Source organism: Oryctolagus cuniculus, chromosome 16, assembly GCF_964237555.1.
Source record: "Oryctolagus cuniculus chromosome 16, mOryCun1.1, whole genome shotgun sequence".
Taxonomy (NCBI): Eukaryota; Metazoa; Chordata; class Mammalia; order Lagomorpha; family Leporidae; genus Oryctolagus; species Oryctolagus cuniculus.
In genome coordinates, this window is record NC_091447.1 from 65,743,784 (window position 1) to 65,769,446 (window position 25,663).

The 25,663-nt window shown below is 68.8% G+C and overlaps 1 protein-coding gene across 2 annotated transcripts; it reads left to right on the forward strand.

The window, feature by feature from the left end:
• The first annotated feature begins 629 nt into the window (after positions 1–629).
• KLHL26 (kelch like family member 26) lies at positions 630–19,980 on the forward strand. 2 transcript variants are annotated; one of them, XM_051841590.2, is made up of 3 exons: positions 630–778; positions 15,276–15,458; positions 17,564–19,980. In XM_051841590.2, the coding sequence occupies exons 1-3, from the start codon at positions 705–707 to the stop codon at positions 19,143–19,145; spliced, it is 1,839 nt and encodes a 612-aa protein (XP_051697550.1). In that variant the 5' UTR covers positions 630–704; the 3' UTR covers positions 19,146–19,980. The 2 variants fall into 2 exon arrangements, with proteins under 2 accessions (XP_051697550.1, XP_051697551.1); XM_051841591.2 differs by lacking the exon at positions 630–778 and adding an exon at positions 11,333–11,522.
• Positions 19,981–25,663: the final 5,683 nt, after the last annotated feature.

Genomic DNA, 25,663 nt, shown 5'->3' on the forward strand with positions numbered 1-25,663 from the left:
GTTAGAACCCCACCCCTCACCCCTAACCTCCACCCCGCCCCTCCTCAGACCGGGCGCTCCCTTGGTCCTGGGCTCCTAAACTGAGCAGCCGGACCCCGACCACGCCCTCCATAGACCCCGCCCTCTCCTGCCCTGGACACGCCCCTTCTCCAGAGCTGGCCCCGCCTCTATCAGAACCCCGACCCCTCCAGACAAGACCCTGCCTCGTCTTCAGGCTCAGCTCCGCCCCGCCCACCAAGGCCCCGCCTCCATCCCCTCCAGCTCCCCACCCTTGCACCCCCTAGGACCTTCTGACCCTGCCCCATCCCTCACTCCAAGGTCCAGCCCCAAACCCTAACTTGTAACGGTTCCGCCTCTGAATAAGATAAGCTCCTCCCCTCGCCACAGGCCCGCCCCTTTTGTAGATTGGGTCCCACCCCCTCCACTCTGGCCCTGCCTCTCAACAGGATAGGTCCCTCTCACTGCCTACTCAGCAGAACCCCGCCCCTTCCTCGCTGCAGCCCCGCCCCTCAGCAGAGTAGGCTCCGCCTTCCGCCAGGGCCCGCCCCGCCGTCGGGGTCTCGGCGCAGCCCCGCCCCCGCAGGCCCCGCCCCGCGCCCCGCCCCCGCGCCTCCGGCTGGCCGTGTCCCCGGGCCGGCGCGCGGCTCCCGTCACTCGAAAGCGCGCGGCGGCGGCGGCGGCGGCGGCGGCGGCGGCGGCGGAAGATGGCGGAGTCCGGCGGCGGCGCTAGCGGCAGCGGCGGCTTCGGCGGGGGCGCCGGCCCTGAGCGCCCGAGCAGGTGGGACCTGGCCCGAAGGTGGGCCTGCACCTGCCCCGGGCCCGGAAGACCTGCGGGGGAGCCTCGGGGGCCCGGGCCGGGGGGGCGGGAAGAGGCCCGGCCTGGCTGCAGCGGCTTTCGCGGGGACCGTGGGCTCCTGGGGCGCGGGGTCGGGGGACAGGGGCCCGGGCGCCCAGGGCCCCGAAGCCTCAGCCTGCGGCCCGGAGGCCCCTGACTGCGGGGGCCACGCGAGAACTGGGGGTGCCGAGGGGTCTGGGAGGCAGCGAGGGCCCGCGCGGGGGCCGTGGGCGGTCTTGGCTGCTGGGGGCGTCTTGGGGGCTTCCTGGGGGCGTGTGGGCGGCCGGGGATGGAGACTCAGGTGCACCTGGGGCCCGAGAGGCTTAGGAGGCCTGGGGGGTGGGGGTCCTCGAAGGTTCTGACGGGCCTGGGGCGCGAGGGAGCCCCAAGGGCCTGTAGGAAACCCAGGGTGTGGGTCCTTTTCTCCCGCCTGCCCCATGGACCTGATGAAAGGTCTTAGAGGGAGCCCCCCCCAAGGGGAAGCCCGGAGCGGGGGTCTCAGGAGCCCCAGAATTTGCGTAAGAGTTGTTGGAGCCTGCGTGCACGTGCACCTCCCTTCCTCTGCCTTTGGGCCAGGCCCGGGTGATCCGGACCCCAGGACGGCCGCCCCCCACGCCCACACCCAGCCCCGGCTCCCTGTCTGTGTGTGGTGATAAGACTGGAGTGGGTCCTCCTCGCTGGGCTCAGGGCTGGGGTCCGGGGGCCCCACGCTTGCGGTTGGCAGGCGGTGGGACGCGCGTGTGCTGCGGCGGGGGCCGGCGATGGCCGGGCCAGAGCACAGAGCGTGCGGAGGCCCCACGCTTCCTGGGTGGGCAGGGCCGGGCAAGTGAGGGGGCACAGCCCAAAGGGGACAGCAGAAAACAGGTCCCTGCCCTGAATCCTGGCGCGCGCGCGAGAGGGGGGTGGTGAGGAAGAGAGGGGGAGGGAGGGAGGGAGGGAGGGGGAGGGAAGGATCTTCCATCTGCTGGTTCACTCCCCAGATGGCCATCTTGCACTGCTCTCCCAGGCCATAGCAGAGAGCTGGATCGAAGTGGAGCAGTCGGGACTCGAACCGGCGCCCATATGGGATCCGGGCACTGCAGGCGGCGGCTTTACCCGCTAGGCCCCAGCGCCGGCCCCAGCAGGTTTTAGTCCAGTTGCTGAGCCGCTGTGTCCACCCCAGTCACCGCGCAGGACGGTGGCGCCCCCGAGCCCCCCTGGGAGGGGGGGGCTGTGTGCAGCCAGTGGCGCGCCTTCCAGCCCCTGGGCCATCCCGCTCCGTGCTCGCTCTCTGCGGTAGGAATTCTCTGTCCACGACGCGGGCCTTTCGTGCCCGCCTCTCTCCTTAGCTTTTGGGGTGTCTGGGTGGTGAACAAATGAACAAAGCGCGCGCATCCCCGCAGAGCTGCGCGCGCTGCGGTCTGCGCATCCACTGCTGGGCGGCGGCTTCTTCTTCTTCTTCTTCTTCTTTTTTTTTTTTTGTAAGTTATTTATTTGAAAGGCAGAGTGACCGAGAGGCGGGTAGAGATGGATCGTCCATCCGCTGGTTCACTCTGCAAATGGCTGCCACCGCCAGGGCGGGGCTCCGCGGAATCCAGGAACCAGGAGCTCCATCCGGGTCTCCCACGGGGGCGGCAGGGGCCCGAGTCACCCGCTGTCGCCCAGGGTGCGCATGCGTGCGGGGGGGGGGTTAGGAGTCCTGCGCATGCGCAGGGGCGGCGCCCAGGGAGTCCGGCTCCTCTCCGTCCTCGCCACGTGTAGGGAGGCGGCTCTGCGGGTCTGCGCTGTACCTTCCGGGTTGAGTTTCCATCCGCCCAGTAACCGACGGAGCTGGACACTGCTTCCTGGCCTCCCTGGCCCCCTGTGTCTTTGATGGTGGGCTCTTTCTTTGCTTTTCGCGGGCGCGTCTGCTGGAGGCCTGGCCTCGGTGCCAGGCCCGCTCCGGGTTCCGGCTTCCTGCCGCGGCTGGAGCCGGGGCCCCGCGCCCAGTGGGAGCCCGGGTGGGGCTCCCGGCTCCAGCCTGCCCCAGCCCTGGCCTTAGTGGCCGTGTGGGGAGCAAACCAGCGGACGGAAGAGCTCTCTTTTTTAAAAAAATACTTATTTATTTATTTGAAAGTCAGAGTTACACAGAGAGAGGAGAGAGAGAGAGTCTTCCATCCGCTGGTTCAGTCCCCAGATGGTCGCAATGGCCGGAGCTGCGCTGATCCGAAGCCAGGAGCCAGGAGCTCCATCCGGGTCTCCCACGTGGGTGCAGGGGCCCAAGCACTTGGGCCATCTTCTACTGCTTTCCCAGGCCACAGCAGAGAGCTGGATCAGAAGTGGAGCAGCCAGCTGGCGCCGTGGCTCACTAGGCTAATCCTCCGCCTTGCGGCGCCGGCACACCGGGTTCTAGTCCCGGTCGGGGCGCCGGATTCCGTCCCGGTTGCCCCTCTTCCAGGCCAGCTCTCTGTTGTGGCCCGGGAGTGCAGTGGAGGATGGCCCAAGTGCTTGGGCCCCTGCACCTGCGTGGGAGACCCGGAGAAGCACCTGGCTCCTGCCATCGGATCAGCATGGTGCACCGGCTGCAGCGGCCATTGGAGGGTGAACCAACAGCAAAGGAAGACCTTTCTCTCTGTGTCTCTGTCTCTCTCACTGTCCACTCTGGCTGTCAAAAAAAAAAAAAAAAAAAAAGAAGTGGAGCAGCCGGGACTCAAACCCGTGCCCATATGGGATGTGGGCACCACAGGCCAGGGCAGTTAACCCACTGTGCCACAGCACTGGCCCCAAAAGACCCCCCTCCCCCCTCTCTCTCCCTCCCCTGTCTCCCCCCTCTGCCCCCTCTCCCTCCCTCTCTCTCTCTCTCTCTCCCCCTCTGTCTGTCTGTCTCTCTGTAACTCTGCCTTTCAAATAAATAAACAAGTTTTTTTTTTTTTTTTTAATCTGCATCTTGGGGGCAGTCCGCCCTCAAATAGTCAGAACATTGGGATTTTCTTCCTTTTTAAGATCGATTTATTTGAAAGGCAGAGCGACGCACACACACACACAATCTTCCATCTACTCGTCCACTCCCCAAGTGACCACAGCAGCCAGAGCGGGCCAGGCTGAAGCCAGGAGCCAGGAGCTCCATCCGGGTCTCCCACGTGGGTGCAGGGGCCCAAGGACCTGGGCCCTCGTCCACTGCTTTCCCAGATGCGTTAGCAGGGAGCTGGCTCGGAAGCGGAGCAGCCGGGACTGCAACTGGCGCTTCCGTTTGGATAGGGGTGTCTCAGGCAGCACCTTAGCACGGGCCGGAGGACCAGGTGTTGAGGGAGCTCGGCTGGGGTCCTCCGTGCACGTGCCGGCCTGCATAGCATCACCCAGGACATTCATGCCTTCCTGTACTCCAGCCTGGCCCACACCTGCTCCGTTCCCGCCCTACCTTCCTCCTCCTCCTCCTCCTCCTCTTGTGTTCCAGAGTCACAGGCCTCGGGCGCTTTAATTTATTTATTTGAAAGAGTTACACAGGAGAGGCAGAGAGAGAGAGAGAGAGAGAGAGAGAGGTCTTCCATCTACTGGTTCACTCCCCAAATGGCTACAGTGGCTGGAGCTGGGCTGATCTGAAGCCAGGAGCCAGGAGCCAGGAGCTCCATCCGGGTCTCCCACGTGGGTGCAGGGGCCCAAGCACTTGGGCCGTCTTCCACTGCTTTCCCAGGCCACAGCAGGGAGCTGGATCAGAAGTGGAGCAGCCGGGACTTGAACCGGTGCTCCTGTGGGATGCTGGCACTGCAGGCGGGGGCTTTACCCGCTGCGCCACAGCACCAGCCCCTCGCCTTCCATTTCTTCAAGAAGCAGAGGGAGACAGATGGAGCTTCCACCTTGTTCACTCCCGCATTTCTGCAGTAGCCGGGGCGGGCTGGGGCAAAGCTGGGAGAACCACCCAGGTCCGTCCCCCCCACCCGGGGCCGCTCGAACCCGACACCGCGAGCCCCCCAGAACCTGCCGCTGGCAGGAAGCTGGGGTCAGGAGCTGGCACGGGGTCTGGCGCCCAGGCCCCCGTCTGTGGGACGCGGCGTCCTCACTCGCGGGAGCTTTGATGAGTGCCTGCCTGTGTTCTCTGGGGGATGTGCAGGGAGCAGCATGGCTGGGTCGCGTGACCGTGCCCTCGTGTCCGCTGGCGTGTTCGCTTGCGGGAGCGCCTTTGGGGGGAGGCGTGTGCCTCCCGTGCTGTGGTCTGCGCGCACCGGGCACCGCGGGTGGTGGTGCGGAGGGAGCCAGTGTCCGAGAAACGGGACCGGGGAGGGCGGCAGGCGTGGGCGCAGTCTCCCGGCTGGGAAGGGCCCTGCGTGGGATCCGCCTTCGTGGGGAACTTGGGAGGCTGCCGTCGGGTATGGGGGCTGCCTCGCCCGGAGTGCTGACTCCTGGCCCGCCGGGCAGCGCCTGCATCGGCCCTTCAGTCCTCACCAAGGGTTCCGCCGCCGTCTGGCCAGGGGTGGGGGCTGTTCCGCTCCCCCGCCCCCGCCCCGCCGTTATGTAAGGTCGGTTCCAGCCTCTTCCCCGTGACCGAGGGGGAGAAAGCGAGAGCGAAGCGAATCCTAACTTCCCATCTCCAGGGATCAACAAAAACCCCGTTGCCTAGCGGAGTCGGCCGTTAATGACCGAGCCGGACCTCGGGGCTGGCCGCGGCGCGCCGGGCGCTGGCTGCAGGCTCAGGCGCACAAAGGACACTTGTTCTCCACGCGGACCCCTCCCAGCCGGGCCGGGGCCCTGCACGGTCCAGGCCGCCTTGGAGGCCGTGGAGGCTTGGGCCACTCGGGCCGCTCCGGGGAGGGGGCCGGGGAGGGGGGCGTCGAGCCCCCGCGCTGGATCTCACGGCTGCGCGGGCCCGGTGGGCAGCGTTCCCGCAGCCGCGCCCGTCCTCCCCGAAGGTGCCTGGCGGGAGCCGGCCGAGGCGGGGGTATCGGGTGAGGGACGCAGGTGTTTCCGTAGGAAGTCGTGGCCACCGTGGCCTTGGCTCGGGTAGGGTTTCTCTGCAGGCGCTCTGGCCGCCTCCTGCGTGGTCTCCTCGCACGCCCAGGCCTCCGAGTCCAGCCCGGCCCCTGCCGGGAAGACGCCGGGGCCGCTTGGCCTCGGAAAAGCCCGTTCTTCCGGCCTCCTCGTCCGCCCGGAGGCCGAGGAAGGAGGACTTTAGAGGGAAACGTGGCAGCTCCGGGGGGCTCCGCTGGTCCCCGCTTCCAGCAGGGGCCGTGGCTGGGGCGGGGGCGGGCCGCATGTGGCCCGTGTTCGTGCTCGGGCGCCTGCTGTGCCCGCGCTCCGTGCCTGTGCCCTGGGGTCTGAGCCTGGGCGTGCAGGCTGTGACCACGGCCAGGCGGGCAGGGGGCCCCCGAGCCGAGCTGGCCACATCCGGGTCCCAGGGCTGGGGGGGGGAGGGGGCCGCCCCTCTCGCCTGCCCCCGCCCCTCAGCGGGGTCCCTGGGGCTCCTGCTGTGGAACTACTCTGACCTTGCACACTGGCCCTGAACTCCGCTCTCCACCGGTAGCTGGGAGCCCCCGGGCCACATTTGCTGGTGGCGGTGGGGGGGGGGGGTCGCTGTGGCTGCCTCCTGCGGAACCGGGAGGGCCCGGCTGGAAGCAGTTGCTGGGGCCCCGGAAGTGGTGTTGGGGACGTCGGGGACAGGTGTCCCATCGTCCCCAGCTCGTGGCCCTCGTGGGAGGTTTCCTGGCCGTCCCTCTCTGCCTGCTGCGGCGCGGGGGTGCGGGCGGGCGGGAGTCAGGGAAGCAGGCGTCTCCTCCTGGTTGCCGGGACGTCATCCCAAGGCCAAGGTCCAGGTCCGGAGCCTCCCCGTGAGGGAGGGAGACGTGGGAGCCGGTGTGGGTGGCAGCACAGGGGAGCCTGGCCCAGGCGAGGCTGGGGATGAGGCGTGGACGCTGGCCTTGGGCGGGTTGGAGGTTGAACCTGAATGACGACGCACTGAGCGCTCCTGGCACTGCGAGGGCTGGGGGGGGGGGCCGTGACGGGGCGAGCGACCTGGCGGGCAGGCGGGCAGCAGGCCACGTCACTCTGTCGCCTGGCACCTGCCAGCGGCTCTCTGGATCTCAGAGCAGACTCTGCTTCTCCTGTGACCCCCTGCCCCCCCGCAGCCCTGCCGGCCGTGTCATCTCTGGGCAGCCCCGGCCTAGCGATTTGCACAGCTCGTGTGCCGCCTCCTTGGGGGCCTGGCTGCCCTGCCCCCCATGGCGCCCTGCCGTCACGGCGCGGGCGCATCTCGTGTGCCTAAGGTCCACGGCCCCCAGAAACGTCTGCACCCCCAGGCAGGGCTTCAGGCGTCCTGGTCCCCGTGGGGGTCTCAGCCCCGGCTGTGCCCCAGTGGGCGTCCTGCCCGTGGGCCCAGCGAATACCCCACAGGCAGCCCCCCCCGCCCCCTGCAGCTTTGCGGGCGTGTGGTCGGTGCGTGGTCGGTGCCACGGGGCGTGCGTTTCGCTGAGTTCAGGAGCAGCGCCCGAGCGCTGCGTGTGAAAGCCGAAGCCGGCCGAGGCCGAGGCCAGCGGCTCTGCCTGTCCAGCTGTCTGCGGCGGGGAGCGGGGGCCAGGCCCTCTGGGTCCCCACTGCCGGCCGGCCCAGCCTCCTCCCGTGGTAGCCGCTGCAGCTGTGCGGGACGAGCTCTCTTAACACTTGTTAACCCCGGGCCTCCGGGCCTTCCTGCTCCCCCGCCCTTCCCGCCAGCACTTCCGAGCGCACTTGGGGCTCGGCCAGCGTGAAAGCAGGCCGCCACCGGGCCGCGCGCTGAAAGTGCCCGGCGCCCTGGGGGACGCGCACGGCCCACCCCGGGGCCCGCTTGCCCATAAAAGGCCCTGGCGGGGGCCAGGGTGGGGGGTGGCGTCGGCCACAACTGTGAAATTCCACAGAGGTCAGAGCGGGACCTGGGCGGGAGCAGTCTGGGCTGGCCGTCCTGGGGGAATGCGAGGCCCGAGACGCGAGCGCCTAGAGCCCTCCGATCCCCTGATTCCCCGGCCCCTGCCCCCACCCGGGCTCAGCGCCGGTTCTTAGCGTCCCTCCCGGGTCTCGCTCGCGGGCGGCTCCCGCCACTGTGCTCGCGTGAGGCAGGGCAGTGAGAGGCACAAATGTTTACGCTCCGCGTGAGTCACTTGCACGGACGACAAGGGGGCATTTTCCTGGCCGAGGCCCCCTGGCGTCGGCCCGTGCCGTCCCAGCCTTAGTCACGCCTGCAGCATGTGAGCCTTTCGGGTTGCCGAACTTGGCCTTGGCGGGGGTGCGGGCAGCCCGCGGGCCTTCCAGGGGGAGGAGCGGCGGGCAGAGTGCGGGGCCCTTGGTGTGGCGTCCTTGCACCCTGGGGCCTGCAGGCAGCTCCCGTGCGGGCAGGGAGAGGCAGCGCTGCAGAGGTGTGAGGTCCACGCGGTTCTCCAGAGGCTTGTCTGGACCACGCGGAGGCTGCAGACCTCGCGGGCCCCGTTTGCTTGCAAGAGCCAGAAACTCAACCCACTGTCAAAGTTTGGGGCTGGCACTGTGGCCCTGCCGGCAACACCAGCATTCCATGTGCGCACCGGTGGAGTCCCGGCTGCTCCACTTCCAGTCCAGCTCCCTGCTAATGCGCCTGGGACAGCAGCAGAGGATGGCCTAAGGGCTTGGGCCCTGCACCTGCGTGGGAGACCGGGATGGAGCTCCTGGCTCCTGGTTCTGGCCTGGCCCAACCCTGGCTGTTGCAGCCATTTGGGGAGTGAACCAGTAGATCGAAGATCGATCCTCTGTTTACTTTTTCTCTCTTACTTTCAAATCTGTAAGTAAATAAATCAGAATAAAATAAGATTCACAGAGTTCACATTAGCCAAAAGTTCAGGGAGTCTGGTTTTAGATGCATCTGGGTCCAGGACTGGAAAGACCCCCCCCCCCCCGAATCTGCCACTCCCATCTCAGCCCTGCCTCCCCTCTCGGCTGGGCACTGCCGGCCTCGGGGAGAGACGGCCCTCCTTGCACCTGGCTGCCTCACAGGGGTGCAAGCCTCCATCTGCTGGCTGCAGCCAGAATCCCAGGGAAGGCGCTGATTGGGTCAGATGGGCCACGCCCCCATCCTCGGCCAGGGATCCGGGAGGCCCCGATTGGCCAGGCTGGGCTGCACGTCTCCTTTCTGAGTCCAGGTGTGGGGTCCGCCTGACCTGCACTGGGCTGAGAGAACGGAGGAGCGGAGGGGTGCAGGCACCCCTAGAACAGACGTGTTTGTGCCATTGACGGCTGTGTCATTGTCAGAGGCCCTGGCTGGGCCTGGGGTGCCTGTGTCTGGCCCAGCAGCAGCGGGGACGAGCGTGCGAGCATGCGTCCCTGCTGGGGAGGTGGAGGGCGGGGCTGCCCTGGGTGCTGGAGTCGCACTGGGTTTCCTGTGCTCCTGCTTGCCGCGCTGTGGAGCCGTGGCGCAATGGGGTTTTGCTCGTTGGAGTGGCCCCATGTCCCGACCCGTGCAGCCTCACGTCAGCGCGAGGGAATGAGGTGGGAGGGCTTGGCCTGGGACCTGCCCACCGGTCAGCCCTGGCTCAGGGACCCAGCCTGTGGTGAGAGGCGGGGCCGAGGCAGACTCGGCTCTGAGGAGGCTCGGAGGTGGGGGCGGCAGAGGCGCTGGCAGACTGGGCAGTGGGCTGCGGGGAGCGGGGAGCGGTGGGGGGAGGCGCTGGCCGTTCGGCACCGGAACCGCAGGAACCAAGATGTACAGGCCGGAATCTGGATTCCAGTGTGGACTAACGGAGCCAGCACTAGGGCTGGTACCGGGAGGCCATGTTGGGGGGGGGGGTGAGCAGCCTGCAGGGAGGAGCTGGGCTCTAGCCCAGTGCTGCTGTCCCACCCACCCGACAACCTGTGTGTCCATGTGAGCGTTCATCCGCCACCCACCCGCCCACGTGTCTGTCCCAACACCCACCCATTCATCCACCTGTTCACCCTCCCACTCACCCACCCACTCGTCCGTCCACCTGTCCACTCACCCACTTGTCCAGTTGCCCTGTTGGGACGGGGGGGTACCAGGCAGGAGGCAGAACCCTCCTGCCCGCGGCTCCGGGGCAGGCTGGACGGGGAAGGGCCAGGGTGTGTGAGGCTCTGGGTGGAGCGAGGAGCGGGGGAGATACACAGAGCTGGGGTGGGACGTGCAGGGCCCCCAGCGCGAGCCTGCCGGCCTTGCCGCCATCTGCCAGTGGAGTTCCCTCTCCTGCCTGGTCGGGGCCGAGGGCCTCCGGCCGGCACTTCTGATGGCAGCCCCACGGCCACGCTCAGCGAGTCTCGGGAAGTGACCTCGGCCCTCCTAGCCTCTGCTGCCCCTCTGTGTCACACCCGCCTCGGGCTGGGGGACACGGCCAGCACCTGCCTGCCTGCGGGCCTGGGGCTCCTCTGCCTCTGGTTTCCTGTGTGGTCTCAGCTCCGTATCTGTGAAGTGGGGTCGGCAGTGGAGCCCTCTGGGTCTGGCTGCAGCAGCCCTGCACCGGGGTGGGGGGTGCCTGGCATTGTGGTCTGGCCGTGAGCCAGGATGGGGCGGGTGCCGCAGAGGCAGAGAGCTTGCGGCAGGCCAGGGAGGGTGGCTGAGGGTTCCCTCCGTTTCCTTCTGGGGCTTTACTGGTTGATTTAACTAGTTGGACCTTCCTGCCAGCCAGTGTGGAACAGGGCGCCACCCACAGGCGGAGCTCGGCCAGGGCCCTCCCCCCCACGCCCCACATTCCCAGACACAAAGGTCAGAGGTTGTGGTGGGGCAAGAGGTCACACTCAGCCTCAGGGACACTGGGCTTGTGGTGACCCCTGGCAGCAGGTGCAGGGCCCCCCCGCCCCGACCGTGTGGGTGACAGGCAGGTGGGCGGGGCTCAGGCATTGCCACCCGCCCGCCCCCACGCCTGGTGTGACCTCCCAGCCGGCTGTCCCTTGGAGGTCATCTGGAGGTGCCAGCTCTGGGTGTTTCCTGCTGCCTGGCACACCTGGCCAGGCTCCTGTCCCCAGCGGTGGTCAGGGCCAGGCTGGAATCCGGGGTGGGGGGGTGCCAAGCGTGGGCGTCAGTGCCCCGTGCCCGCAGCCCCGGCTCTCGGAGGAGGCCCTGGTGGTTCTGCGGCCGCCCGGCCAGCGCACCTGCTCGTCCTGGACGTACACAGACGGCTGTGGGGTGGGTGCCCCCCCACCCCCCCACCCCCCCGCACAGAGGCCTTGCCTTGAACACGGGTGAGAACAGGACAGGCTGCAGGCCAGCCAGGAAGGAGAGCCAGGCTCGGGGCCACGGCCCAGCCCCCCCGCCCCCGTCTGTGTCTCCATCTGTCCCTCCCTGCTCCCCCACCTCGCTCTCTCTGGGTCTCCAGCCCCGCCCCGCCCCCTCCCGCCAGCCGGCTGCCATCCTGGTTCTGAGACGTCGCCTGCTGTCCTGGTTGGGACCTGTGCCCACCCCGGGCCTCACGCCTGTCCATCCAGAAGCCCTGCTCTGCCCTCTGGCCCCTTGGGAGCCCAGGGGCCCTGGAAGGAGCCGCCCCTTCTAAGGAGGGGTGGCCCGGGAGGGGCCCCTGCCTGGGGGGCGAGAGGGCGGAGGGGCAGGGCCCGGGCGGGCCGTCCCCAGAGGCAGCCGGCTGACGTGCGCGTGGGCGTCTCTGACGCTGCCGGCTGTGCCCCTGGCGCTCGCACCCTCCGCCCCGGAGGCGCATGCCTGTGGAGCCAGAAGCGGCCTGCGGCGGTGCCGGGGCTGGGCCCCTGGGCCTCGGTTTCCCCACTTGGAGGCAGGACTCTGGTGGGTCGTTGTGTGAGGACCCCAGCCTGGCCCGGGCTCCCTCGGTGGCCTTGCATGGAGAAGGGTTCCGGGGCGGCAGGGGTGGGGTGTGTGACCGGGCCCAGGGCGGGCAGCGCCTGCGGAGCGCTGAGCCTCCCCAGCACGGGCCTCTGCCCGCCAAGGCTGTGTCCTCCTCCCTCTCTGACGCTGCGTCCCCTCGGGCTCTGCCCCTCCTCTGGGTCTGTGGCCCCCCACCCGGGTCGCTGTCCCCCCAGGGGTCTCTGTCCCCACTTCTGGGTCTGTGCCCCACCCCAGATCTTTGTCACCCCCCAGTCTGTCTCCCTCTACCCCCATGGGTCTCTGTTTCCCCCTCTCTGTGGGTCTGTGCCCCCCCCATCTCTGGGACCCTCCCCCCGCCGTGCCCGTCTCCCCTGGTCTCAGTCTTCTGCCTGGGGCTGGCCGGGGGGAGCCTGCAGGGGGGCAGAGGCCCCCGGCCGGCTGCTGTCCCTGCCGCCTCTGAAACCTGTCCCTGCCCCGTGGGACCCTGGGCGGGGCGGCCGGACGCCGCAGTCCAGCCCCGCATCGGCCGGGGTGCGAGCCAACCAGCTGCGCGGCTCCGCTGAGCCCCAGCGCCCCACATGGGCCATAAAACCGAAATTGGCTTTGAAAGTGGAAGTGCTCTCCGGGCCAGGGGAAGCGCCGTCCCCGCGCGTCAGAGCCGGCGTGCACGGGGCAGCGCCGCGCTCCACGTGGGGGTGGGAAAGGGTTTCACAAAACCCCGGAGAGCCGTTCCATGGAATTCTTTCTTGCCTTTTTTTTTTTTTTGGTTGTTTTTGTTTTTTGGGCCGTTCTAGCCAAGGAACTGTTCTGGGGCTTTGCGTCTCTCCCGCGGCCTCGGGAAGCCAGCCGGCCGTGGGGGTGGGGCCAGCAGCCCAGCAGCCGGAGCCTGCTCAGGGGAGGGGTGTCTGCCCCGGCAGGTGCTCCCCCCGCCCCAGCAGGTCTCCTGTCACCAGGGTGCAGGGCAGCCAGGCCAGTTCTTGTACTTCCTCTGGCCGCCCCCCTACTCCGCCTGAGACCCCGGGGTTTCAGGACCCCATGAAGGGTGGGGGAGGGAGAAGCCCACCCAAGGGGCACCTCCAACCAGCAGGTGACACTGGGGCATCCCCAGGAGCTCTGGGCATCCTACGGCCGCGATTGCCTGATGGTGTCCACGGCGCCTGCCCCACTTAGAGCAGCCCCCGCATGGCCCTGCGCAGGGGAGTCTCCGGGAGGGGCAGCGGGCCCTGTCCCCGTGTCCGGCTTAGCCCTGGCTGGCCGGGGGTGCCTGGTGATGCTGGGGGCACAGTGGCCAGTGGGGGACTGGTGGTCAGCACAGCCCTGAGCCCAGGCGGGGGCGGGGGCGCTCAGAGGCCAGATCCGGGCCAAGGGTGCAGCCGGGCGGGCAGCGAGCGGCCTCCAGGGGCGGCCCTGACGGGGGCTGCTGACGCACTGGCTCGGATGACTCACGTGCGGGTGACCGTGACTCGAGTGGCCGTCTGGAGCCTTGGGCCGGCCCAGGGCCGCCGCCGCCTTCCTGGGGACCCGTGGCCCCGCCACGCCAGCCGCCCCCTGTCTGGGGCAGGCCTGAGTAATGGGCCCTTTCCCGCCTCCCAGAGGGCCTTAGTCATCGGCTCCGCCCACTCCTGCCCACTCCGCCTGGGCCGGGCCCGCCAGGCTCCACGCGGGCGTGGGGGGCTCCGGTCCCCGCTGGCCTCCTCCCTCCCAGAGCTCCCCAGGGCTGGCGCGGCCCCGTGTGTCTGGGGGCGTCGGGCGGGGCTGTGGGCACAGTTGTCCCATCTCTAAGACAGGAAAGCGGTCGTAGGGGCGCCGTGGGCGTTGCTGGGGCCCCGGGGCGTCCTGACCCTCCTTGGAGCGGCTCGGCTCTCGGGCCCCGACTGTCGCGGCCAGGGCCACGGGGTCGTGGCTGGGCTTTCTGTGCACGGTGCACTCGGTCCTCACCCAGGGGCCCCGCCCCGCCCCAGCTCTGCAGCCGAGACCTGGCGGGTGCAGTGGCCCCGGGCTCCCGCCGGCCCTGTGGGGCTGGGCTGGGCTGGGCTGGAGGAGCACACCAGGCTGTCCCGGGCCGAACGTGCCCTGGGGCCCCCACTCCTGTCCTTTCCACCCCAGGAGGGCGCAGGGGTCCTGTCTGCACCCCACTCCCCCCCCCCCGGGAGTTCCTTTACATTTTTCAAAGGAGTTCATCTCATTTTTAGTTTATGTAAAGGCAGAGGGGAGGAGTGAGCTCCCTTCTGCCAGTCACTCTCCAAATGCCTGCAGCAGCCGGGGCTGGGCCAGGCGGAAGCCAGGAGCCGGGAGCTCCATCCGGGGCCCAGGCGCTTGAGTGTTGCTGCTGCCTCCCAGGGTGTGCGGGACGTGGCTTTGTGCTTCAGATCGGCCCAGCTCTGGCCGTTGCGGCCATTCTGGGAGTGACCCAGCGGATGGAAGACCTCTCTCTCCTTCTCTCTCTCTCTCTCTGCCTTTCCCTGTCTGTAACTCTGCCTCAAATAAATAAATAAAAAATCTTAAAAAAATAAAAAAGCACCTGCCAGGCCTGAGTCTGGAGACACCCAGGCAGGTGTTGGCCAGGGAGGGAAGCCCGGGCCCGAGGTGGTCTTCGGAGCCCGGGACTCCTCCTCGTCTGTCAGACTTTCAAAGGGGCTGGGGTCTGGGATTCCCCGGCCTGCAGCTCCTGGAGAAAGGGTGGGGGGCGCGGTCAGCGGCTGGGTGGAGAGCAGGGGGAGGGGCAGGAGGTGGGCTTCCCCTCGCCAGGCAGGGGAGAGGCTGCGAGACAAGCGTGGGGGGGGGGTCTTGGCATCTGCCGGGACCCCTTTCTTTCCTCCGCTCCTTGACCTCCAGGAGGGCTGTGCGCCCACCCTCCCGGGCCGCCGACACGCGTGGCACCAGCCCAGACGACCGCCTCTGGGGCTCCCCACCTGGCCCAGGCTGCGGCCCGCACTCCACGCCCCGCCTCCGGGACCCTGACGTAGGCAAGGCCGCGCCCCGCCCCTGCGCCCAGGTGTTCCCAGTAGCCTCCGGGGCGGCAGCCAGGGTGCGCTCAGCTGAGTCGGGTGAAGACCTACTGTGTGCCCTGTGCGCCATCAGCGCTGTGACAGCCCGTGCGGCTTTGGGGCTTTCCCGGCTTCCTGGCCCGGGTCTGTGGGCAGGCGCTGGACCGGGGCAGAGGGAGAGCAAGTGCGGGGTGCAGGGGGCCGGCGGGGCGGGGGCTGGGGCTCCTCCTCCTGCATTCCGGGGGCCTGGGCTGCCCGCAGGCCTCCTCAGCTCCTCGTTCTTGGGTTCCTCTATCAGAGCGATGGTGCTGGGGCCGGGGGAGGGGCCGGGGGAGGGCCTGGAGTGTCTGGGGAGCTGGCGGAGGGTTCTGAGATGCAATGCACTTAACAGAGATCTGACGGTGTTTAAGTGTACAGCGGAGTGGTGTTCTGTACGTCACGGTGTCCGGCCACCGTCACCTCTGGTTCCAGAATACTCTCAGTACCCCCACCCCAAAAGGAGCCCTGCCCCTGGCAGCCGCGCCCTTCGCAGCCCCGCCCCCCGCCGCCCCACCCCCAGCCCTCTCGCAGCCCCGCCCCCAGCCCCTGGCAGCCCCGCCCCCAGCCCCCCTGCAGCCCCTCGCTCCCTGGACTTGCCTGTTCTGGACACTTCCCGCCAGGGAGCCCCACGCGGGGCCGGCTCGCACGGTCCAGGGCAGCCGCGAGCCCCGCTCTGTTCTCCCCGCAGCGTGGCCGACAAGAACGGGGCCCTCAAGTGCCGCTTCTCGGCGCCAGGCCACAGCAGCAGCCTCCTGCAGGGCCTGGCCACCTTGCGCGCGCAGGGCCAGCTGCTGGACGTGGCCCTGACCGTCAACAGAGAGGCCTTCCACGCGCACAAGGTGGTGCTGGCGGCCTGCAGCGACTACTTCAGGTGAGCGCCGGGGAGGGCGGCTGCCTGCTCGTCGGGTTTCCTCTTTTCACTTTATTTTTGCAGATGTGAAAGACTTGGGGCTCCTGTTTGCTGCCGGGCCGTGAGCTCCCGTCAGAGCGCCTGGTTCAAGTCCCGGCTCCACTGCCACTGCCACTCCCACTCCCTGCACCCGCCTGGGAGACCCGGATGGAGCTCCTGGCTCCCGGCTTGGGATCGGCGCAGCTCCAGCCATTGCGGCCATCTGGGGAGTGAACCAGTGGACGGAAGACTTCTCTGTCTACTTCTCTGTAACTGCCTTTCAAATAAGTAATTTTTTTTTCAAATTTGAGAGACTGAGAAGGAGCTGGCTCACTCCATCCACGCCCACGGTGGCCAGGGCTGAAGTCAGGCGAGCACTCCACCCGGGGCGCCCATGAGGGGGCAGGGACCCGAGTACTGAGCCATCACGCTGCCTCCCAGGTGCGCCCCAGTAGGAAGCTGGGGTCGGGGGCCGGAGCCGAGAGTTGAGCCCAGGCCCTCCGACGTGGGACGTGGGCGTCCTGACCTCCAGGCCACACGCCCGCCCCGCCTGCTTCTCTGCAGGAACCCCGGGAGCTCTGGGGCGCAGCTCGCGTGGGGGAGGCGGGGCTTGGCCAGTCGTCCTCAGGCTCTCGCTCTCTTTTTAAAGATTTTTTTCTATTTATTTGAAAGAGTTACACAGAGAAGGAGAGGCAAGGAGAGAGAGAGAGAGGGAGAGAGAGAGAGAGAGAGGTCTTCCATACATTGATTCACTCTCCAAATGGCCGCAGTGGCCAGAGCTGCGCTGATCAGGAGCCAGGAGCTCCATCCGGGTCTCCCACGCAGGTGCAGGGCCCAAGCACCTGGCCCATCCTACACTGCCTTCCCAGGCCATCATCAGAGAGCTGGATGGGAAGTGAAGCAGCCGGGACTCGAACTGGTGCCCATACAGGATGCCGGCACTGCAGGCGGTGGCTCAGCCCACTACGTCTCAGTGCCAGCCCCTTGTCCTCAGTCTTTGCTGGACCCCCAATGCCTGCTGGGAGCTCGGGGGTCCGGCGGGGCTTGATCAGGCCCACATCCCTGCCGTGAGAGCCCACCCTCGGGGCCCAGGACGCACACAGCCGAGGCCTCTGGCCTTGTGGGTGTGCATCTGTCCCTCCCGTGCTGAGGCCGGGCCCCTGCATCCCCGCTGGCCCGCGCCCTGCCGGAGAGAGCCGGGCTGCCCGGGGTGGGGGTGGGTGCCCGGTGTGTCCCTGCCCAGGCCTGCCGGCCGCAGAGGCCCGTGTTCCCCGAGGCCCGGGGGCTGGGTGCCGCGTCCCCCAGGCCCTGTGGGGAGCTGTGGCAGTTGAGCCCGCCGGGGCGCTGCAGCTATTTTTGTTCTGGGTTTGGGGCCGGGTGGGCCCAGCCCCTCAGCAGCGCCCGCGCTGCCGCCAAGGAGGCCTTAAAAGGCAACGCTCTCTCGTGTCGCCTCGGCCTCGGTGGGGCCGGGCAGGGCCGGGGAGCGGCAGCGGACGGCTTGTGCCGGCGTGCTGCGGGGACAGGCCTGGAGTGGGCCGACGGCCGGGGCGTCCCCTGCCCGCCGCTGACCGCAGTGCGGTGCAGGCTCCCGGGAGCTGCCGCCCTCTTCCCGCAGCCCCTCCCCCGGCCCCCAGAGCAGGGCAGCGCGGGCACAGAGCTGGGCTCCCTCGCTTGGGGTCTCTGCCATCTGGGGCCCGGCTGTCTGGACACAGCCGCGGCCCCTGCGTGGCTGCGGGTGGGTGCTCGGTTCCTGGGGACCCTCGTCACCACCGTGTCCCCAGGTGGTGGCTGCCGAAGCTGGAGCCGCCTCCCCAGGGCAGGTGCAGGTCGGGGTCCCCAGGGGGTGTGGTCTGAACCCCTCCAGGGCTGGACTCCTCCCGGCCAGCCTGGGGGCTCCCGTGAGGCTCCCTGGGGTGAGGCGGGCCTGGGCCCAGCCCTCCTGCCCCTCTGCCCCAAAAGGCACGGGGCAGGACTCAGCAGGGGTGCTTCTAGTGAGCGCCCAGCCCTGCCCCCAGGCCCAGTGCTGTCTGCCCCTCCCGCCAGGCCCAGTGCTCTCTACCCCCTCACGCGGTCTCTGCCCCCCCCAGGGCCATGTTCACGGGCGGCATGCGGGAGGCGAGCCAGGACGTCATCGAGCTGAAGGGCGTGTCGGCCCGCGGCCTGCGCCACATCATCGACTTCGCCTACAGCGCGGAGGTGACGCTGGACCTGGACTGCGTGCAGGACGTGCTGGGCGCCGCCGTGTTCCTGCAGATGCTGCCCGTGGTGGAGCTGTGTGAGGAGTTCCTCAAGGCGGCCATGAGCGTGGAGACGTGCCTGCACATCGGCCAGATGGCCACGGCCTTCAGCCTGGCGTCGCTGCGCGAGTCCGTGGACGCCTTCACCTTCCGCCACTTCCTGCAGATCGCGCGGCAGGACGACTTCCTGCGCCTGCCGCTCGAGCGCCTGGTCTTCTTCCTGCAGAGCAACCGGCTGCAGAGCTGCGCCGAGGTCGACCTGTTCCGCGCCGCCGTGCGCTGGCTGCAGCACGACCCCGCGCGCCGGCCGCGCGCCAGCCACGTGCTGCGCCACATCCGCTTCCCGCTCATGCAGGCGGCCGAGCTGGTGGACAGCGTGCAGACGCTGGACATCATGGTGGAGGACGCGCTGTGCCGCCAGTACCTGCTCGAGGCCCTCAACTACCAGGTGCTGCCCTTCCGGCAGCACGAGATGCAGTCGCCGCGCACGGCCGTGCGCTCCGACGTGCCCTCGCTCGTGGCCTTCGGCGGCACGCCCTACACCGACAGCGACCGCGCCGTCAGCGGCAAGGTGTACCAGCTGCCGGAGCCCGGCGCGCGCCACTTCCGCGAGCTCACCGAGATGGAGCTGGCCTGCAGCCACACGTGCGTGGCCGTGCTCGACAACTTCGTGTACGTGGCCGGCGGCCAGCACCTGCAGTACCGCAGCGGCGAGGGCGCCGTGGACGCCTGCTACCGCTACGACCCGCAGCGCAACCGCTGGCTGCGCCTGCGGGCCATGCAGGAGAGCCGCATCCAGTTCCAGCTGAACGTGCTATGCGGCATGGTGTACGCCACGGGCGGCCGCAACCGCGCCGGCAGCCTGGCCTCGGTCGAGAGGTACTGCCCGCGCCGCAACGAGTGGGGCTACGCGTGCTCGCTCAAGCGCCGCACCTGGGGCCACGCGGGCGCCGCCGCCGGGGGCCGCCTCTACATCTCGGGCGGCTACGGCGTCTCGGTGGAGGACAAGAAGGCGCTGCACTGCTACGACCCCGTGGCCGACCAGTGGGAGTTCAAGGCGCCCATGAGCGAGCCGCGCGTGCTGCACGCCATGGTGGGCGCCGGCGGCCGCATCTACGCCCTGGGCGGCCGCATGGACCACGTGGACCGCTGCTTCGACGTGCTGGCCGTCGAGTACTACGTGCCCGAGACGGACCAGTGGACCAGCGTGAGCCCCATGCGCGCCGGCCAGTCGGAGGCCGGCTGCTGCCTGCTGGAGCGCAAGATCTTCATCGTGGGCGGCTACAACTGGCGCCTGAACAACGTCACGGGCATCGTGCAGGTCTACAACACCGACACGGACGAGTGGGAGCGCGACCTGCACTTCCCCGAGTCCTTCGCGGGCATCGCCTGTGCCCCGGTGCTGCTGCCGCGGGCCGGCGCCAGGAGGTAGCCCCCGGTCGGGACCGCCCTCGCCCGCCCCTCCGGATGCCCACCTGCCCGGCCTCTCCGAGGGGGCCTCGGGCGGGCGAGCGGCTTGGCCGGCGCATGCGCAATGAGAGCTCCGGCCCCTGCAGGATGGGGGTGGGTGGGGGGTCCCTCCCGGGTGGGGGTCTCTCCGGCCTTCCTCCTCCCTTCCCGAAGCCCAGGGAGCCTGCCAGCACCCTGCCTGCCCTGCGGGCCCCCGGCTGGAGGGCGGGCACGCAGGCGGCGCCTGGTGGCGGCTTTGCGGCTTCGCCTCGCTGCTCTCCCCGCCTCCACCCTGGCTCGCACCTGAGCGCGCTGACACCGAGCCCCGATCCCTAGGATGCAGCCCCCCCACCCCCCCAGCCAACCAGCATCAATCCCCTTGTGCACCCCGCGGCTGGCACCGCCTGTCCGGGCCCGGCCCCTGAACAGCGCTGCTCCCCTTCCGGGGACGCGGCCACCCCGGCTCCCCGGGGCCCTCCTTGCTGGGAGGGCGACCCGCGCCGCAGCTCCCTGGCTGACCTCCCTGTCCCGGCCCCCACCCCGCCGGGACGGCCGCAGCCCCTGTGTCTGAGGTCTGGGCCTCGGAACCTTGGCTTTTTTGTGGTGTTCTCTCTCTCTCTCTCTCTCTCTTCTTTCTTTTTAAGAAGCCGGCAGCCGCCGTCTTCGGAACGGGTTTTGTACTCTCGGGGCAACTTAGAGCGTCTGCCTCGCCGCGCCTCCTGACCCCACTGGCCGTGCAGCGAATTAACCTCGGGCCTCTGCGGACGGCGCCGCCGAGCGCGGCCCGTTTATTTAATAAAAATGTTATGGTGAAGAGATGCTGGGCCCCGTGTCCTCCCGGGTGGGGCTCCCCCCGCCACCGCCTTCTCCAGAGCGCGGGGGAGCTGGAGGGGGGCCAGGCCTCCCCTGCGCGCCCCCGTGCGACTCTGGGGCTGGGGGAGGCGGGGGCCGGCTCCCCGTCCCCCGCAGGTTCTGTCTCCGTCTGTCCCGCGGCCAGGGAGCCCCTCCTCCCGGAGGGCCTCTGTGGCGGGGGTGGGGGGACCCAGCCACCACCTGTTGGGCCCCGTGAGCGCCCAGGGGAGCCCCCAGCCGCGGAGGGGGTGGTGGTGGGGGGGTGCGGGTGCTGAACCGCCAACTTGGGCGCCGGGAACCCGGACTGAGCCGACTGAGCCGGGACCGCCAGGGGCCCCCGGGGACTTCCCAGCGCATTCCAGCCCCGCCCCCCAACCTGCGCTTCCCCGGGCGGGCGGCCCCCGCAGGGGGGCAGCGGGAGCCTTTGCCAGCGGCAAGTCCCCCGGATCATCTCACACCTCCGCACAGCTTGTCCCCAATGAGCTGGCAGGGTGCGGGCCGGGCGGGGGGCGCCGCATCTAACCGGATCGATGGTGCAGAACGCCCGCCTCGGTGGGTGGAATGCGCGCGCGGGGGGGGGGCGGCCCCTCCCTCGGCCTCCCCGCCCCCGCTCCCCGCTCCCCGCTCCCCGCGCGCGCGCCCGCGCACACTCCCCACCCCGGGAAGAAAGGAAAATTATTTTTCGTATTGTAAACTTTAAACACGAAAAAGCTGTTTTTAATTTAGCAGAAACTGGCTTGGATCTTCACTCCGCGAACATTCGCGGCCTTCGGAGGAAGGCGGGGCACGCCGCGCACCCCGCACGGGGTCCCGCACACGCACCTGCGCCGCCGCACGCCTGCCCGCGCGGGCTCGCCCGCTCGCGCTTCCACGCCGACCCGCCCGGGTGTGCGCGCCCCCCCCCCCGCCCCCCTCCCGGGCCGGCCCGGCGCCCCGAAAGCCAGCGGAGCCCCCAGCCCGCCCCTCCGCAGGCTGGACGCCTCCCCCCCTCGCCGCACCTGGGCTCGGCTGTGGGAAAACGCGGTCCCCCGGGACGCTCGGAGGCCAAGTGTGACTTCTGGGGCCTCGCAACAAGCTGGGGGCCGAAGGGGGGGCCCCCTCCGGGGAGCCGAGCGAGGTGGGGATCCGCCCCGGACCTGGCCCGCTTGGAAACCTGCCCCTGGCTCGGGCGCGCAGCCGGCAGCTCCAGCCCTGGCGTTCTCACGGGCCGGAGGCCCCGCCGAGCTGCCCGCACCGCACCCTGCAGCCCGCGGGGAGGGGGGCTCGCCTTTCCCTGGCCGTCATGGCCGCCAGTCCCTCCCCTCCCCCCAGCAGCACCCTGATTTGGTGCCAGAGCAGCGTACCCAGCCCCAGGCGTTGATTTCAGATTCAACTGAACCGTTCTTGGCAGTGCCTTTGGCCGGGGTTCTTTGGGATCTGGGCGCGTTTCCCAGCCGTGGCCAGCACGCCCTTGTGAGGGGTCGGGCATTTCTGGACGAGGGAGAGGCCCAGGGGTGGGGAGGGGGGCGCGGGGGAGGGCCCTTTCCCCCCTTGCTGCTTCCTGCAGGGGGGACTCGATGCCAGGAGCTTCTGCAGCCATCTTGTGGCCATGAGGAGCAAGTTAAGACAGCCAGAGAGATGCCCCTCGCTTCCCAGACGGCCAGAATCCAAGGGCCGCTGTGGCCTGACAGCAGCAGTCAGATACTGTGACACTTATAACCCGACAGAATTACAAACGTGAGGGGGGGGGGCATCCCACATCTTACCTAAGTCAGGGTTTTCTATTTGTAAGCAATGAAAAAAAAAAAGATCCTGGCTGATGGACAGCGAGGTGGGTGCTGGGGTCTGGGAGCTCCCACGAGCTGCAGGCTGGCTGGAAGACGAGGCTCAGGGGGCACCAGGGAACCCAGATAGCTCCTGGGCTCTGCCGCCCGCCCTGGAGAGCAGCAGCCCCCTCCCCCCTTCTTTGTGTCGGGAGCTCCTGACCACACACGTCCTATGCCTGGGAACCCGGGCTGCACGACAGAGAACCCCGGTGGACCCGACCGCGACGGCCATGAGTCAGCCGGGGGCTCCGATCCACCTGTCACCCGTCCTCCCGCGACCCTGCTCGTCCCAGAGCTGCAGAGAGAGGGGGAGAGAGAGAGAGCGAGCGCTGGGCTCCCTTCGGGTCTCCCACGTGGGTGCAGGGTCCCCAGCACGTGGGCCATCACCTGCTGCTTTCCCAGGCGCATCAGCAGGGAGCTGGCTGGGAAGTGGAGCAGCCGGGACTCGAACCGGCGCCCCTGTGGGATGCCCGCGCTGCAGGCAGAGGCTTAGGCTACAAAGCCACAGCGCAGAACCACCAGGTGCCACGGCGTTCGTCCACCCGACTCCGGCGGAGCCCCAGACCAGGGCGTGAGGCCATCTCTTCCATCTGCAACGGAAATTGGCAAAGTCACGTGGCCCGGGGGGGGGGACGCAGGGACGGATGGGCCCCCGGGGCTGAGGGTGCTCCAACATGGGCCACCGTGCGCTGGGGACCGGCTCCCCACGCTTGGCTGGGGCCCCGTTGCTGGGGCTGCAGCCGGCCCTCCCGCTTGTGCCGCTACTGCCCCCTAGAGGTCAACGGGGGACAGGTCTTTGTGTGTGTCCCGTGTGGGCCTGGGAGGAGAGGCCACAGGCATGTGGGTGGCCCTGGGCGGGCTGCCGCAGGTGTCCCCCGGTGCGGGCGGCGCGGGGGCAGGAGCTAGGCTGTTGGCCGTCCCCCCGCACGCTCTCCCGCCTGTGCCACCGTCTGCCCCGCGCTCAAGCTGGGCTTGGCAGGATGAGGACCCCGGTCCTCCTCCGACCTCAGCTCACCCCATGGCAGGCAGGGGGGCCACGGCTGCAGTCCCGGCTCCCGTTGGGTCCTGGCCTCTAGCTGTGTGAGGAGACCCAGTTCTCGTCTACCCTTTAAAACCTCCGCCCAGCAGGGCCGGCGCTGGGGCTCATGTGGGTTAAGCCTCTACCTGCAGGGCCGGGAGCCGCATCAGCGCCGGTTCGAGTCCCGGCTGCTCCACTTCCGATCCAGCTCTCTGCTGTGGCCTGGGAAGGCAGTGGAGGATGGCCCAAGTGTTGGGCCCCTGCCCCGGCGAGGGAGACCCGGATGGAGCTCTTGGCTCCTGGCTTTGGGTGGGTGTGGCTCTGGCCATTGTGGCCATTTGGGGAGTGAACCAATGAATGGGCTCTCTCTCTCTGTCTCTCTCTCCTCTCTCTGTCTCTCTCCTCTCTGTCTCTCTCTGTGTGTGTGTCTGTGCATTTCAAATAATTAACTACGTTGTTAGAAGGAGGAGAAACCCCAGCTCTCCATCAGGACGGGGTCTGGAAGCTAGAGCCGGGTCCGGGTGCTTGGTTCACGGCTCGGCTCCAAGTGGCCCTGGTCCGCGGCCCGCGGAGCCCATATAAGGAAGAACGAGGAGGCGCAGCTCAGAAACCAGCTTCGCCTCCGGGCCCGAGTGTCTGGGGCGAGGCGGGCGCCGGGCTGAGTGCTCTCCACGCCTTATCTGCTCCATCTGCCGCGGCAGCCAGCGCCGCTCCCATGGTCTCGCGGCTGGGAGACTGAACCGCTCAGGGGTTAGAATTTTTTTTTTTTTTTAATGTAACCTGTTGGCAAGAGGCTGTCGGCGGACGAACGCTTTGGTGGGGAGAGTGCATTCCTGGGAGGGGGACCAGCCTGTGCAAAGGCCCTGGGACAGCGCCGCAGCCCGGCTGGAGCCTGGCAGGGAACAGTGGGACCCAGGCAGGAGGAAGCGCCCCCTACTGGACGTAGCAGGTAGTGTTTCATGAGGTGTGTCCGTGGTACAGGTCCTTCCACTCCCGGACACACAGCTCCATGGCATCTGGGCTGCCCAGAGAGTGCCTGGAGCTGGCTGAACCTGGGGAATCGGTGGACTTTCTGGAGGAGGGGACGTTTGAGGTGGGTTTTGAGGGATGAGTAGGAGTTCCCCGGGCAGGACAGGAATTCATTCAACAAGCACCTGCTGATCTCCCCATCCGTACCTGGTCTTGTGTGTTAGCTCTGGGGCCTGGAGTGGCAGAGGAGCCCCCAGGTGCTCAGAGACTTCAAAGGATAACGGTCGTGAGTGAGGGCACACAGCTCCCACCGTGCTGCCCTGCTGTGAGTGGGGGGTGAGCGCGTGCGCTGAGTTCACGCAGCCGGGACCCCAGCAGCAGTGGGAGGCCCTGCCGCGGGGCGCTGCTGGACCGACGCTGCGGCGTAGCTGGTATAGTGGCTGCCTGCAGTGCCGGCATCCCATAGGGGTGCCAGTTCGAGTCTCGGCTGCTCCGCTTCCAGTCCAGCTCTCTGCTATGGCCTGGGAAAGCAGTGGAGGATGGCCTAAGTCCTTGGGCCCCTGCACCTGCGTGGGAGACCTGGAAGAAGCTCCTGGCTCCGGATCAGCACAGCTCTGGCCATTGTGGCCATCTGGGGAGTGAACCAGCGGATGGAGGACCTCTCTCTCTCTCTCTCTCTCTCTCTGTCTCTCTGTAACTCTGCCTTTGAAATAAATAAATAAATAAATAAATTTAAAAGATGAGACGGTGGAGGAGAGCGACCCAGGCAAAGATGTGGGCGTGGAAACTTCTGGAAGACTGGAATGCCGGCTGCTGAGGGCAGGGGTCCGCGGGCCCCTGGGGAGGGGGGACCTGTCCCCTAAGTTCGATGTGAGCCTGAGATTGGCCCAGGACCACGAAGAGCACGCGTGGCTTCCATTCAGGGAGAGGAGGCCGGGAGGCACAGGGCCGGGCGCTGCCCGGGACCCCCGAGGCCGTGGCCTCCCCCTGCCCCAAGCCCGGGGCGGCTGCCCCCTGTCCAGCCCCGCGGCCGACACCAGGCCGGCGGCTTCCTCTGACCCACGGCCAGGGTTGGGGGCGGGTCCAGTTTCAGGCCGGCCGCGGGCGCCCTGCGGGCATCTGGGGGCCCCCAAACCCCCTGCACCCCATCTCCCCGTGTCCGGAAGCTGGCTCTGGGCAGGTGTAAGCGAGCGAGTGGGAGGGCCGGGCATTTGCCGGGTCCACAGATCCCGGTGTGGGGCGGGGAGGCGCCGAGCTCCGCCCACTGCACCCCATTGAGGCCGGGGGCGGGGCTCCCCTGGCTCTGGGGCGGGCCTCGCCGGGAGCACCTGCTGCCCCCTATTCCTCCGTGACCCCTCGGGGTCGGAGGTGAGAACCAGCCGGCCCCACGCCTGACCTCCAGAAGCTTCCAGGCACTGGGACACCCACACCCCACCTTCAGGGGCCTGGGAAAAGGCCACAGCAGCCAGGGCTGGGCCAGCCTGGAGCCACGCGCCAGGAGCCAGGCGCTCCGACCCGGGCTCCCGGGGACCCCAGCACTGGAGCCACTGTTCCCGCCTCTGCCCAGCTGTCCTTGGTATACAGCAGGTGCTCAACGCATGCACGGCAGGCCAACACCTTGGACCCGCACCATCACCAGGCATCCGCTAGGTAGCGGGCCCGGCGGGGGACTCACTGCGCCTGCGCGGAGGCTCCCACTCGCGCGCCCCTGCCCTCCTGGCGCTCCGAGCGCGCCTCCCGGGCGCGCGCATGCGCCTTCGCCCCCGCGCCTCGCGCCGGCTGCGCTGCGCCTGCGCCGCGCTCCCGACCGCGGCCGCGCCTGCGTCCTGCGCGCCGCCCGCGGGCCCGAGCGGCGCC